The following is a 13,555-nucleotide window of genomic DNA, read 5'->3' as shown; positions in this document are numbered from 1 at the left end:
TTTTTGTTTATATGAATACCGCTTATAGCCCCTGATAAATGTCATACTATCCGGTTGTTGATGTGAGTGTGGCTGTTTCATGAGCTGAAATAAATATTCCAGACATTTTGCTTTTTAATTTTTGATCACTGTAAAACAACATACAATATATACTGCATTGTTCCATAACACTTTGAAAAATATTAATTAGAGATTATGCCCATGGAGAATAAAGCACAAAGGCTTTATATTACATTGTTTTTTGTATGACTCTGTGAGGAACATGGTGATGACTGCTGACAGGGTACCTGAGTCCATCTGGCTGCTGATGAGTACCCTATTTTTATTGGACCAAACCACTTTGTAGTGATGGGTAGTGATGATGTAATTTTCCTCATTCCTTTGTCTCCTGGGATCAGAGTCTTTTCTTGACAAGACAATCTCTTGTTTCCCACCTCTTTCTTTGTATTCTCCTTAGTTTCACTGTCATCACCCTCGATTTTGAGACATTTGCAGAAATGAGAGTAGAACGTGTTGTTTTCGGATGTCGGTTCTGATAGAGAGAAATTATTGGGACTTGGTTGTTTGTCCAATTCTTCATGATTAACCATGACCCAAAGCGTGCTTTCACACAACATCTCTGTGTAGAACAAGACAAAACAATGTACTAATGTACCAGGGCCACTGCATTTCACATGTTATTTGTATTTCAGCTGAAAGGCCTTCATGCTCTCTTTTAGTTTGGTATTTTTTGTGTTTTTAATGCATCATTCATATACACCAATCAGCCATAACATTATGACCACCTACCTTATATTGTGTAGGTCTCTCCTTTGCCGCCAAAACAGCCCTGACCCGTTGAGGCATGGACTCCACTAGACCTCTGAAGGTGTGCTGTGGTATCAGGTACCAAGACATTATCAGCAGATCCTTTAAGTCCTGCAAGTTGCAAGGTGGGGCCTGCAGATTTTGGAGGCCAAGTCAACACCTTGAACTCATTGTGTTCCTCAAACAATTCCTGAACCATTTTTGCTTTGTGGCAGGGCACATTATCCTGCTGAAAGGGGCCTATGCCATCAGGGAATACCGATGCAACTGCGATGCACTGTGTGTTCTGACACCTTTCTATCAGTACCAGAATTAACCTTTTCAGCAATTTGAGATACAGTAGCTCATCTGTTGGATCGGACCACATGGGCCAGCCTTCGCTCCCCACATGCATCAATGAGCCTTGGCCGCGCTGGTTCACCGCTTTTCCTTCCTCGGACCACTTTACTGACCACTGCAGACCAGAAACACCCCACAAGGGCTGCAGTTTTGGAGATGCTCTGACCCAGTCATCTAGCCATCACAATTTGGCCCTTGTCAAAGTCACTCTGATCCTTACGCTTCCCTATTTTTCCTGCTTCTAACACAAACTTTGAGGACAGAATGTCCACTTGCTGTCTAATATATCCCACCCACTGACAGGTGCCATGATAACGAGATTATCAGTGTTATTCACTTCACCTGTCAGTGGTCATAATGTTATGGCTGATTGGTGTACATTCCCAGGTATTTTAAAGTATAATTTTAGAAAAGTAGAATACTACAAATAACCATAAAAGTAATTGTTTAAGGATGTGTATTAAAAATATTCTAGTACAAATAATAATATTTTAAATACAACATACTCGAATATACAAGTATTATAATTTGGGTCTGTACATCATTGACATTTCATTGCCTTGAATGTCAAATTACTTATAATGATTACATCAGTTTAATAATTAAAATATATATATGTTCAATGTTGCGGTTGTCATTAACGGCTAATGTTAGCACTGAATTTACTTGTTTAAGCAGTGAAATAGAAAATAGAAATGTCTTACCTGTTTCTAATTTGACAAAGCCACACTTACATTTGCTATAGGCTATTGATTATTCTTCTCCACATGATGTTACACCAAATATTGTCCAGAAAAAATGTATTTAGCGTCACTGGGTACAGGCCACATACTGTGTAGCAGTCTACTGCTGAAAGGGGATTTTCTTTGGAAAAATTTACATTGAGTTAAAGATTTACAGAAAGAAATGCCAACTGCTATGAATGACCATTGTAACAGTAAAACTGTTGTGACATGATGTCTTCAGCCATTTTACGAGGTATTTCATCAAAAGCATATTCACCTTTGATCATGAGCAAGACCAAATCGTGATTTACAGCAATGGTCAAAGTATCTGTTTCGTTAATTTACACTGCTGGGAGCCATTTGTTCTTTGGAAAGTACCCGTTTTTACAGTTTAATGTCTTGTCTTGCATGATTGCATTTTTATTTAGGCGGCAGTAGTTGTACTGAGAAAGCACAGACCTTGCATTCATTGTTTCTTTGAAAAGCATTAGGATTCAAAACAACATTACAATTACAATATACAGGATCTAATTGAAAAAAGAAAAATGTTTAACTGTATAACTGTTTATAGTTATTGCGAACTATTTCTAGTAATGTTCATAAATCAAAACATGAAAAATTGCCTGTTTTGCATCAAAACAATTAAATGTATAATTTACCTCAAATAGGCAAGCACAATGCAAGCCTGATGTCAAGCAATAACGACATTCTATACTGGAATATGATATTATTTCATAGTCAAAATCATTGAAAATCATTTTACAAAAGTACATTTCTTCAAACATTTCAAACTTCCCATCGAGAAAACACTTTTGGTATTTAAGAGAATTAACACGATTTAACAAAGCAAACTTGGGACTATTTTCACAGGCCCTAACTGAGAGTTTCAATTGACATTTGTACATCCGCAACCCTGTAGAGGAGCATGGTGACTGTGAAAAGTACAGGAGACAGTGGGCGGGTGAAAGCATGCGGAGTTGCAAATATAATTTCCTTGTTATAGCACCACCTTCTGGCCAATTAGATTAATTTAGTTATTGCTGTGGTAAGATGCATGATTTTAAACAAATGGGGCTAGTTGACTCAGAGATGTTGTGTGTAACGCACCCACAGACATGGACATAGACAGGTCCATATTGCCCTCCCCAATTATATCATGGGTCACATCAAGGCAACAGTAAACATGTGGTCCCCCACAAAATAGGTAGGACCCACGGGAAAGACGCATCATTCACCCAGATGTTGTTGAATGTGGGCCAATGGTACGTTTGAGCAACGTACTGTGTGTGCCAGAATATGTGAGCGGAGTAGAGCTGGAGTACATATAATTTGGCTTGAACACAGAACGGGTTTCCAAAACGTTGGAGTGGAAGCCATCTGGTAGACTACGTAACACTTGAAGGGGTGTTTGTTAAATTAAGTTCAACCAAACAATTAATGGAGCAATATGAAACAGGAATGTTTTTGTCATTGGGCATGGAGCGATTTTTAACAGAGCAAGAAAATATGTGTACCATTCTGTGAGCAATGAGTGGGATTACCGACCACTTAGCTACGCTCACATACTCTGGTCCGTGAAGTTAATAAACAGTGTCTACCTTGGGCCAATAAGCCAAATGTTGTAAATGCCAGATCTCTATAGCAAGAAACACGATTCACCCAAGTTTAATCCAAATCGTTGTGGTTGCTGATATACTGTGTGGGTTCAGGGCCGGCTCCAAGCATAGGCAACATAAGTGGTCGCTTAGGGCCCCGACCACTAGGGGGCCTCTGACTGCTAGGGAGCCCTCGACCAATCGAAGAGAGAAGGCCCCAAATAAAATGTTGCTTAGGGTTCCCAAATGGACAGAGGAGGCACTGTGTGGGTCAACTTGTGAGCATGTGCCAAATGTCTGTCACTGAGTCAGATACCAATTTCATAAGGGGCATTGTGAAAATAAGTATATTTTCAGTTGCTTATATCAACACCATTTGTACATCAGTGTACTTTTGCAAAAGCTGGATCTCTATAGTAAGATGATTATTCACAGCACCCGAACATAAGGAGATGGAACCAGTCATTGCAGTACTGAAGATGATATGATGGTGCAACAGGAAGATAGGATGGTATGCAATGCAATGTCTAATTCTCACCATGTGGTGGCAGAGTAATCCCAACATTTGTTCTGTGTGAGTGTGTGTGAGTGTGAGTGTGTGTGTGAGTGTGAGTGTGAGTGTGAGTGTGAGTGTGTGTGTGAGTGTGTGTGTGTGCATCAATCTGTCAGAGAGGTACAGAGAGTGCGAAGGGTTCTATTCGTAGAGATTACAAATCAAACCAGAAGGACAAGGACAGAGACCTCCTAGAAAGATGGTGAGTTCCAAAATTTCTGATTAACTTTTTGCAACTTCTATTTCACGTCCCTTTTTCTTTGCTGTTTGTGTTTGCGGTACAGATTTATAAACACCTGCCTGAAATCTCTGATCATTGGGGAAATTCGGCGAAGACGGTTGGGAGAAACTCAGGTCTGTTGTTTTGTTGGACTTAGTAACTGGAGTCAGGACAGATGTGTGCCGATCCCTCCCTCTACCTTTTCTGTCTACAGGATCCTCGCAGACGTCCAGGACACGTTCATGACTTTCGTGATCTACGATGATGTCATGACTATGCGTCTGGTGCGGGAGGCTTGTAAAATGCTGGGTAAATTGTGATGGCAATTCCATCAATCAGAACTCTTAAATGAGGAAGTACAGAGATGAAACTCTCTTGGCACAATTTAACAGTTTATTAATTATTTGCAAATGAGAGAGACGCGTCAAATGCTTACAAACATAATCGTCCAAGGAGTCTCTAACTCGATACAGGTCATTCAACAGTATATATTACATAGAAAAGGGGTGTGGTAAGTTGTTGCCCATCTGTCTTGTGTCACATAGGTTTTACCCAAAGGGCGGGCTGTCCCCCCACCTTATCATAATGTTTACTGTTGTGTTTACCTAAAGGGGCCAACTGACCTTACTCCCCCCAAGGACCACATTCCTGAGGAGCAAAAGACTGACACCCTTCTTTGTCTAGGCAGGAGGACATGGCCCAAATACCTAATAATCCTCTGATATTACACAGACATGTGTGTCACAATCAAAGTAAAGATTTACATACCAGCCAATGGAAAGACAGACATTTCTCAAATGCACCTTAGTTCAACATTTCCATGACAAAATCTCAATGTCTCCTACAATTCTGTGAACATCATGAACAACCCAGGACAGTGTTTTCAATACCTCAGGATCAGTGGAGCGTGGGGCCATCCAGGTGTAGCCCAGGTGACCCAGGTGTCGCCCAGTGTGTCCTGAACCGGAGCCCGTGGACACGACACATTAGAGTAGCGATGACCGTGCGGGTGACGTGTCCGTGTTTTGGCCGCAGACTTGCCTTCTGAGGCGGTGCTGAAACTTTTCGGGGAGTACTTCTTCAGCTTCTGTAAGATGGCGGGCTATGACACCATGCTGCATATGCTGGGCGGGAACCTGGTGGAATTCATTGAGAACTTGGATTCTCTTCACAGCTACCTGGCTCTCTCATACCAGGTAAATGTCTTTCTGCATCATCGGTATGTACCACATCTATTAAAAGGGATGTTCCTGTTCTGGTGTGAGTCATAAACATCCGTCTTCCAGGAGATGAACGCTCCGTCGTTCCATGTCGAGAAGAGGGACGATGGTAGGATGTTGCTTCATTACTACTCTGACTGGAAAAGCCTGTATCACATTGTGCCAGGTAAGTTAAATGTCCTCACCCCAAATTTCCTTTAATCTAAGGAGCTTCTTATCACTCTTTTCTCTACACAGGCATCGTTTCAGCGGTTGCTAAAGGCCTCTTTGACACTGAAGTGAGCATGACCATCCTTAACCAGTCGGCTGAGGACTAATGCTAGGGGAAGAAAGAGCATGTGGTTTTCCTGATCTCTCAGAGCATCAGAGGGTTAAAGAGAGATTTCTGCCATGAAAGAGGCATAAATGAGGTGGGATTCATTTACATTTAAATTCGGCATAAGTGTACATTCAGCAGACAGTTTGGTCCAGCAGTGTGAGATGCCCAGACTATTAATCTTGTGTGCTAGCAGCTTTGGAAGGAGACCCTGGAGAGGGTAGGAGCCAGGTGTACCCTGCCCTGCTGGGAAAAGATCACACTGGGAACTGGTCAGGAACGTAGTCACATTTGGAAAAGGCTTGGCTTTGTTTTTACCTGAAGTGTTAACTCCAAAAGCAAAGTTTGATAAATGCTGACATGTTGATATTTGAACATTCAAACGTGTTTCTTATCCCCGCCTAGCCAACCTGCGAATGTCATTCACACCCTGCTACCCGGGAAAAGCTTTGGATCGAGGAACAAGCATTCTGCAACGCTTTTCCTTTCCATATCGTCTTCGGTAAAGATGTAAGGCCCAGTTTACAATTGACAAATAATGGTACAAGTCACTATTTGGGTTGTTGTTCTTAGTTAATTGTAACGAGGACGCGCATGGAGGACGCGCGTCACCCCTCCCGACGTGGTGTTCGGCGCGCGTCATCGCCGGCCTTCTAGCCACGCCGCTCCTCCTCCCACGGCACTGTCCTGTCTTGTTATTGCACACACCTGGTGTCCATTCCCTCATTAGATCGCTTATATAAGTTCCTGTGTTTCTGGCTGTCTTTGTGTGGTATTGTTCTATGTTTGGTGTTTGTATTGCGTAGTAGTTGCACGCTTGTTTGTTTTACGCGTGCCTATTCTCTAAATAGAAAGAAGAGTAACTACCTCCCTGCGTTTGGCTCCCTTATTTCACGCACCTTGACACACCTTTGACATTAATGCAAAACAATAATAAACAGGTTACTAGTCCAACTGGTAGGAAATATTTGAGTCAACAGATTGTCTTTGGAAGAGGATACATTATTATCAAGCAATTGCCAGGAGCTCATGGATACAGTTGGACCTTGAATATTAACTGAAAAAACTACTAACAGAGCATTCTATTTTATAGCACACAGCTTAGGATTGTTACATTGTGTATGGGGCTCATATCACATTCATCCACTACAGACAAAGAAATCCTCCCAAAGTGTTCTCTTCTCCTTTGTAGTGCCAGACTTACAACTGTGGCAGTCTGCATGATGTGACCGTATTCAACTGTGGCAGTCTGCCTGATGAGGCTGTTATTCAACTGTGGCAGTCCGCCTGATGAGACCGTATTCAACTGTGGCAGTCCGCCTGATGAGGCTGTATTCAACTGTGGCAGTCCGCCCGATGAGGCTGTATTCAACTGTGGCAGTCTGCCTGATGAGGCTGTATTCAACTGTGGCAGTCCACCTGATGAGGCTGTATTCAACTGTGGCAGTCCGCCTGATGAGGCTGCATTCAACTGTGGCAGTCCGCCTGATGAGGCTGTATTCAACTGTGGCAGTCCGCCCGATGAGGCTGTATTCAACTGTGGCAGTCTGCCTGATGAGGCTGTATTCAACTGTGGCAGTCCGCCTGATGAGGCTGTATTCAACTGTGGCAGTCCGCCTGATGAGGCTGTATTCAACTGTGGCAGTCCGCCTGATGAGGCTGTATTCAACTGTGGCAGTCCGCCTGATGAGGCTGTATTCAACTGTGGCAGTCCGCCTGATGAGGCTGTATTCAACTGTGGCAGTCCGCCTGATGAGGCTGTATTCAACTGTGGCAGTCCGCCTGATGAGGCTGTATTCAACTGTGGCAGTCTGCCTGATGAGGCTGTATTCAACTGTGGCAGTCTGCCTGATGAGGCTGTATTCAACTGTGGCAGTCTGCCTGATGAGGCTGTAATTCAACTGTGGCAGTCTGCCTGATGAGACCGTATTCAACTGTGGCAGTCTGCATGATGAGACGGTATTCAACTGTGGCAGTCTGCATGATGAGGCTGTAATTCAACTGTGGCAGTCTGCCTGATGAGGCTGGAATTCAACTGTGGCAGTCCGCCTGATGAGGCTGTATTCAACTGTGGCAGTCTGCCTGATGAGGCTGTATTCAACTGTGGCAGTCTGCCTGATGAGGCTGTAATTCAACTGTGGCAGTCTGCCTGATGAGGCTGTAATTCAACTGTGGCAGTCTGCCTGATGAGGCTGTAATTCAACTGTGGCAGTCTGCCTGATGAGGCTGTAATTCAACTGTGGCAGTCTGCCTGATGAGGCTGTATTCAACTGTGGCAGTCCGCCTAATGAGGCTGTATTCAACTCTGTTCAGAACTCTTAAGAACAAGAACCTTTATTCCCTGAGTGCTCTGCTCCTCCTCCTCAGCACAGTGCTTTTCTCTGTGTGCTCAGCTCAAGGTGAAGCAGACTGGGGTTAACATCCAGAAGTTTGTCCCTGGGCTGCAGACAATGGACATCCGTCTGGATAAATACTTCAGCATCGTCCATCGGCAAGTGACCTTCAACATTGAGCGCATCAGGATGTTCATCAACAGCCAGTTTGTCCCGAAGACCAGAAGGGAGATGGTGCCTCTGGCTTCTCAGTATCAGTCCATGCTCAAACTCAGAGGTTCAAACAAATCCCCCATCTCTGATTCTATTCCTGCTAGACTTTGCATTGTTTCCATGAGGTGACTGAATAACCCTGTCCTCAGGTCAGATGGTGTGGATGGAGACTCTGGGCTGTATGATGTACCTGTGTTACCCGAAGCTGCGCAGCCTGCAGGAATTAGAGGAGAAGGGTCTGCACATCTCCGACATGGCCCGGCATGACACCAACCAGGACCTCATCCTGCTCAACCAGCAGCGTCTGGCAGAAATAGAGCTGTCCACTCAGCTGGAGCACAAGAAGGTAAGGCCGTTTCACCTGGAAAAACAAAAAAGCACTGCCTGTGTCCTTCTGACATCTCCTTACAGCAGTGTGATTGGTCTGCCTTTCAGACAATTTGAGATCACTTTTATGAATGGAGGGTTTTTTGGAAGAGCTCCACCATTTGATTAAGACTGTTGTTCCCGTTCAAAGGAGGAACTCGGGATCCTCTCGCTCCACCTTGAGGCAGAGAGGAAGAAGACAGAGACTCTGCTATACGCCATGCTACCTCGCCATGTAGCCAACCAGCTGAAGGAAGGAAAGAAGGTGGAGGCAGGTATGTTAGTGCAGCTATACAGGGGAGAAGACAGAGGTTTACAACAAGCAACCGAGTGGCACACTTTCTCCTGTGTCACTATAACAGTGTAGTGCAGAGTTAGTAGATTGGGCCTCCTCTTGCCCTCCCTCTCTTTTTTTGAAGGTGAGTTCCAGGTGTGCACCATTCTGTTCAGTGATGTGGTCACCTTCACCAACATTCAGAATGTCAACATGCTCAACTCCATGTACTCCAAGTTTGATTGTCTCACCAGTGTCCACGACGTGTACAAGGCAAGATCTTTTGGTATCACAGTAATAGTGAAGGTTAGGATTTAGAGTCTTAGCCTTTTTACTGGTTAATCTTCTTCTGAAGTCACATTGGCCCAGAGGCTAGGAAACAACATAAACCCATCCCAGGGAGCAAAATAACCCAATAGAATCCTTTTAATGTATTTAGTTTGAAATGCAAGCACCGTCCTCAACAAGGCAACCAATGAAATCATTTCTGCCTTTGGGATATACAGTAGGCATCCAGAACAAGACGCATGCCAAAAACAGTAACCTTTTTGTAAGTGTAAGAATGGAGAAGGAATACATTTTTGACTATTTGCATGAATGTGTACTTATTGTGATCCGTTCTTTCAACAAAATGCTAGTGTACCTTTGGTCTTCCAGGTGGAGACTATTGGTGATGCCTACATGGTTGTGGGTGGGGTGCCCATCCCAGCTGACAGCCATGCAGAACGTGTGGCTAACTTTGCCCTCGGGATGCATATCGCAGCCCGGAAGGTGTCTAACCCTGTCACTGGGCAACGCATCCAGGTAACTTCAGAGACGAAACTGAGGTGCTGAAAGAAGCTGTAGTTTGTGTGCTCAGTGTGTGTGTGTGTGTGTGTGTGTGTGTGTGTGTTCAGTGTGTGTGCTCAGTGTGTGTGTGTGTGCTCAGTGTGTGTGTGTGTGTGTGTGTGTTCAGTGTGTGTGCTCAGTGTGTGTGTGTGTGTGTGTGTGTGTGTGTGTGTGTGTGCTCAGTGTGTGCGCGCTCAATGTGTCTGTGCGCGCTCAATGTGTGTGTGGGCACTCAATGTGTGCGCCTGGACCAGATTCGAGTAGGTCTGCACACAGGCCCAGTGCGCTGGAGGATAAGGGCTTTGAAATCATGGAAAGAGGACAGATCCAGGTGAAAGGGAAAGGCACGATGAAAGAAGAAGAAGAAGAACGCGGATGCAACTGGGTTTATTCAAATGCTAGCTAATTGGGGAAAATGCTAAAAAAAAATCCTTAGTGTACTTAGAGTCTTCAAAACGTATCAGAGGTTATGAAAGATTTGGTCACGACACTATGGGTTTGCTCTCATCCAACACATCTATTGTACAATTTCTAAAATCATAGATGTGAGGGATAGACATGAAGAGAATAGACAAGCATCACACTCATCCTGTCCTCCTTCTGACATCCAAGTGGCGACACAGGTGTCTGGCAGACATCCTCACTTGGCCCTCAAGCTCAACAAGCCATGTACAAACCCTGCCCTTCTTTGACGGTAGGAACCAGTTGGAGACAGGTGAATCTGAGACACAGAGGTGAAGGGTGAAGACTGGTATTGAACCCTGGTCTTCGGCTGGCACTATTAGTCTATTAGCCACCCCACCTATGTGAGGGCGATTGTTTACATTATTGAAAGGATGTTTTGGAGGAGCTCAAAACCTTACTGGTGTTGTACCTCATAACCTCCCTCTGGGAGCAGATGTTACTCTCATAACGGAAAGTGTCATATAGATTCTCATTGAAAAATGAGTGTCATACCATTTCTTGTCCCATTTAGTCCCCAATGAACCAGACAGTGGGAGAAAAGGAGAGAACCACAACAAATGACCAACCGACAGCGTCTGCTTCTACACAGAGAATCTACACAGTCCACCAAAAAAAAAAAAATCTGCTATTGGGCTAGTTCTGATAGTTTCAATCGATTTCTGCATCTGTTAGCATCCGTTATATTGTGTAGACCAAATGTGATAAATGAATCCTTTTTCTGTGTTAAATGTAATAATCGAATACAAATATTCTGAATGAAGATGGTCTAACCGTTTTCATATTGCCTCAACATCAGCCACGTTGACAACCAAGACAATCGTGTTTAGGTAACATTATAAATAGACTGTCTCAACGTATGGTTCAAGATGGGTGAGCTCTGTGTTGTTGTAGAATTCTGCCTGCTAGGGGACACCCAGGGAGGAGACGGGCATTAGCTCCCCCACATGTCACAAACATGCATAGGAATCACTCCAAAACTCTCAAGGAGCACCAAAAAGAAAACTCAGAAGTTGGCTTCAGAATGTGCACTCTCAAGCAGCAGCGACGGGCCCTGGTAAACTTCTGCCACTCATCATCGAGTTATTCAAAAGTCAAAAGGACTGCTGGCCGGGATAGTAGCGGAAAGGGCGTGTGAAAGTGTTTTTACACAGCTAATTGATATTGTAGCCCAAATACTCACAGTTGAGATAGAAATAAGTTAATATCAGGAAATTAAGACATTTCTTTGTGCTAAAGTGAGTGTATTATTTCTCAATTCAATTAATTTAAGTAATTTACTGTGAAAACTTTCTTATATTGGAACAAGTGGGAATCACCTTCTCCACTGCAAATCCTTGTAAATCTAAGGAATGCACTCTCAAAATGTTCCTTGTCTCTTGCTCTGTTTAAACTAAGGAGGACATGAGGTCTTGGCCCACACCTCCTGAGTACCAGGCCCAAAAGATTTGTTGCTGCTCCTGTCCAAAGTACTGATTGTGTTGAAGATCAAGACGATACCTGACGATTCCAGCTGGCACTCTGCTCGGTTTGTCCCTGTCCTTGTCCATCTGCTCATGCTTCTGACCTGGATTAGGTTTCATAGACTCTATAGACTGAACTCAGTATCATAGAGTCTATGACAACTTGTACTCTTAAAATCTTCACCTGGCAAAGCCAGAAGAGGACTTGTCACCACTCCAAGCCTGGTTCCTCTCTAGGCCTCTTCCTAAATTTCGGCCCCTCTTAGGGATTTTTTCCAAGCCACTCTACTTCAACACTGTTGTTGCTTGCACTTTGGGTTTCAGACTAGGTGTTTTGTAAAAGCACTTTGTGACAACTGCTGCTTTAAAAAGGGCTTTATAAATACATTTGATTGATTGATTGATTAAATGTGGGAACATGTAGTCTTGACTTGATGGAGATAGTTCGTACACTTTTACTTACTGCATTTACTAAGCCTACAATTAAATAATTAGAAATTATTTTAGGACATTGTATTGAATGATATTTTTGGAAAGGGGGATGGTAGTTCACAGGCCTAGCACAACAAGGGGGCAAGAAGAGGCTTAGCCCCCTCAATCGTATTTTCTGCCCCCCCCCCCCCCAGTACCCTATAGAAAAATTGCCAAAAGAATTATTAGCCCCCTCACCTTTTTTAACTGCCCCATTAATTACCTTTGTCTTGGCACCGGGCCTGGTAGTTAAGTAGAATAGTCCATGAGTTGGCATTTTCAAAGTATTGTGTTTAATTGGGTGAATGGATTTATTTATCATATCAGTGGTTACCTAATCATATGAAGAGGTTACTTTAGAAGCATGTACATAAGGTCACCACGCAACGTAGTGGTTCCCAGCGGTCACTAGATGGCGCTATTTATCAGAGAAATAGCTCAAAGTCATTTCCATATTGTTCTTCCATCGTCTTGGTTTTGGGGACGGATTTTTCACTAGATTTCGAATGTACATTTTTACAGCCAGATTCCACTAAGTCAATTTTTTTTAATAAGAAATGTATTTAAGGTTATGGTTAGTCTTAAAATGGTCAGGTTTATGTCTTTGTTACAAGGTTTTGTGCTAGCCCAGCACTTAACTGCCTCTAAAGTTCACAAGACAGAATATACAAATATCCCCTCCTCCTCTTCCCTTACCGAACAAAACTGGAATAGAATTAGTTAGTCCAGGGTGGTTTATGGTGGATGGAGGGTGGATGGAGGGTGGATGGAGGGTGGATGGAGGGTGGATGGAGGGTGGATGGAGGGTGGAGTACTGTAAGTTTCCAAAGAGAGTATAAGGAGACTACATGTTATCGCAAACTAATAAACGGACCGGCATGAAGGTTTAAATGGGTCAGATCTCAGGCACTCTGAACAATCTCTGAAGAAAAAAGTATTTGAAACATTAACTTAAGACATTAACGGCAGGTGTCTTCTGGTATTCAAGCCAGTAGTACGGTAAAAAACGTCTAATACTGTAAAAAAGAAAAAAAATGCCTGCATTCTGTACTCCTTCTGCAGATACTACATTCGCCTAAAGTAGCTTGTTAATAATGTGAGTTTGAATTCCGCCTCGGGGCGCTGTAATCGACTCCATTACACGGGGCAAATGTGGAACAGAAGCTTGTGACACATCCTGTTCTCAGGGTCTCAGGCGGTCTTAGACGGCTGAGTCAGGGCTCGGGTCAGGGCCCGCCATGTGGTGTGTGGGCGTCTGCAGCAGTCTCCAGTCTGGCTTTAGAGTGGGTCCCAGGGACTGAGGCCCCCCCATCCCACGACTCGATCATGCCCCTGTTTCCTTGGATTTCCAGACAACACGTCCAATGTGA

At 43.7% G+C, this 13,555-nt stretch overlaps 1 protein-coding gene across 1 annotated transcript; it reads left to right on the top strand.

Moving 5' to 3' along the window:
• The first annotated feature begins 5,056 nt into the window (after nucleotides 1–5,056).
• Nucleotides 5,057–11,867, top strand: gucy1b2 (guanylate cyclase 1, soluble, beta 2). Its single transcript, XM_034289907.1, is given in 13 exon segments — nucleotides 5,057–5,435; nucleotides 5,526–5,625; nucleotides 5,697–5,737; nucleotides 5,783–5,869; nucleotides 5,972–6,047; nucleotides 6,181–6,215; nucleotides 6,217–6,285; nucleotides 8,169–8,385; nucleotides 8,471–8,667; nucleotides 8,839–8,962; nucleotides 9,107–9,234; nucleotides 9,619–9,765; nucleotides 11,650–11,867. Coding segments are annotated over 13 exon segments (1,401 nt in total). The 5' UTR covers nucleotides 5,057–5,333; the 3' UTR covers nucleotides 11,728–11,867.
• The last annotated feature ends 1,688 nt before the right edge of the window (nucleotides 11,868–13,555 follow it).

The sequence above is a fragment of the Esox lucius genome, chromosome 22 (genome assembly GCF_011004845.1).
Source record: "Esox lucius isolate fEsoLuc1 chromosome 22, fEsoLuc1.pri, whole genome shotgun sequence".
Taxonomy (NCBI): Eukaryota; Metazoa; Chordata; class Actinopteri; order Esociformes; family Esocidae; genus Esox; species Esox lucius.
This window is presented reverse-complemented; position numbering and strand designations above follow the sequence as displayed.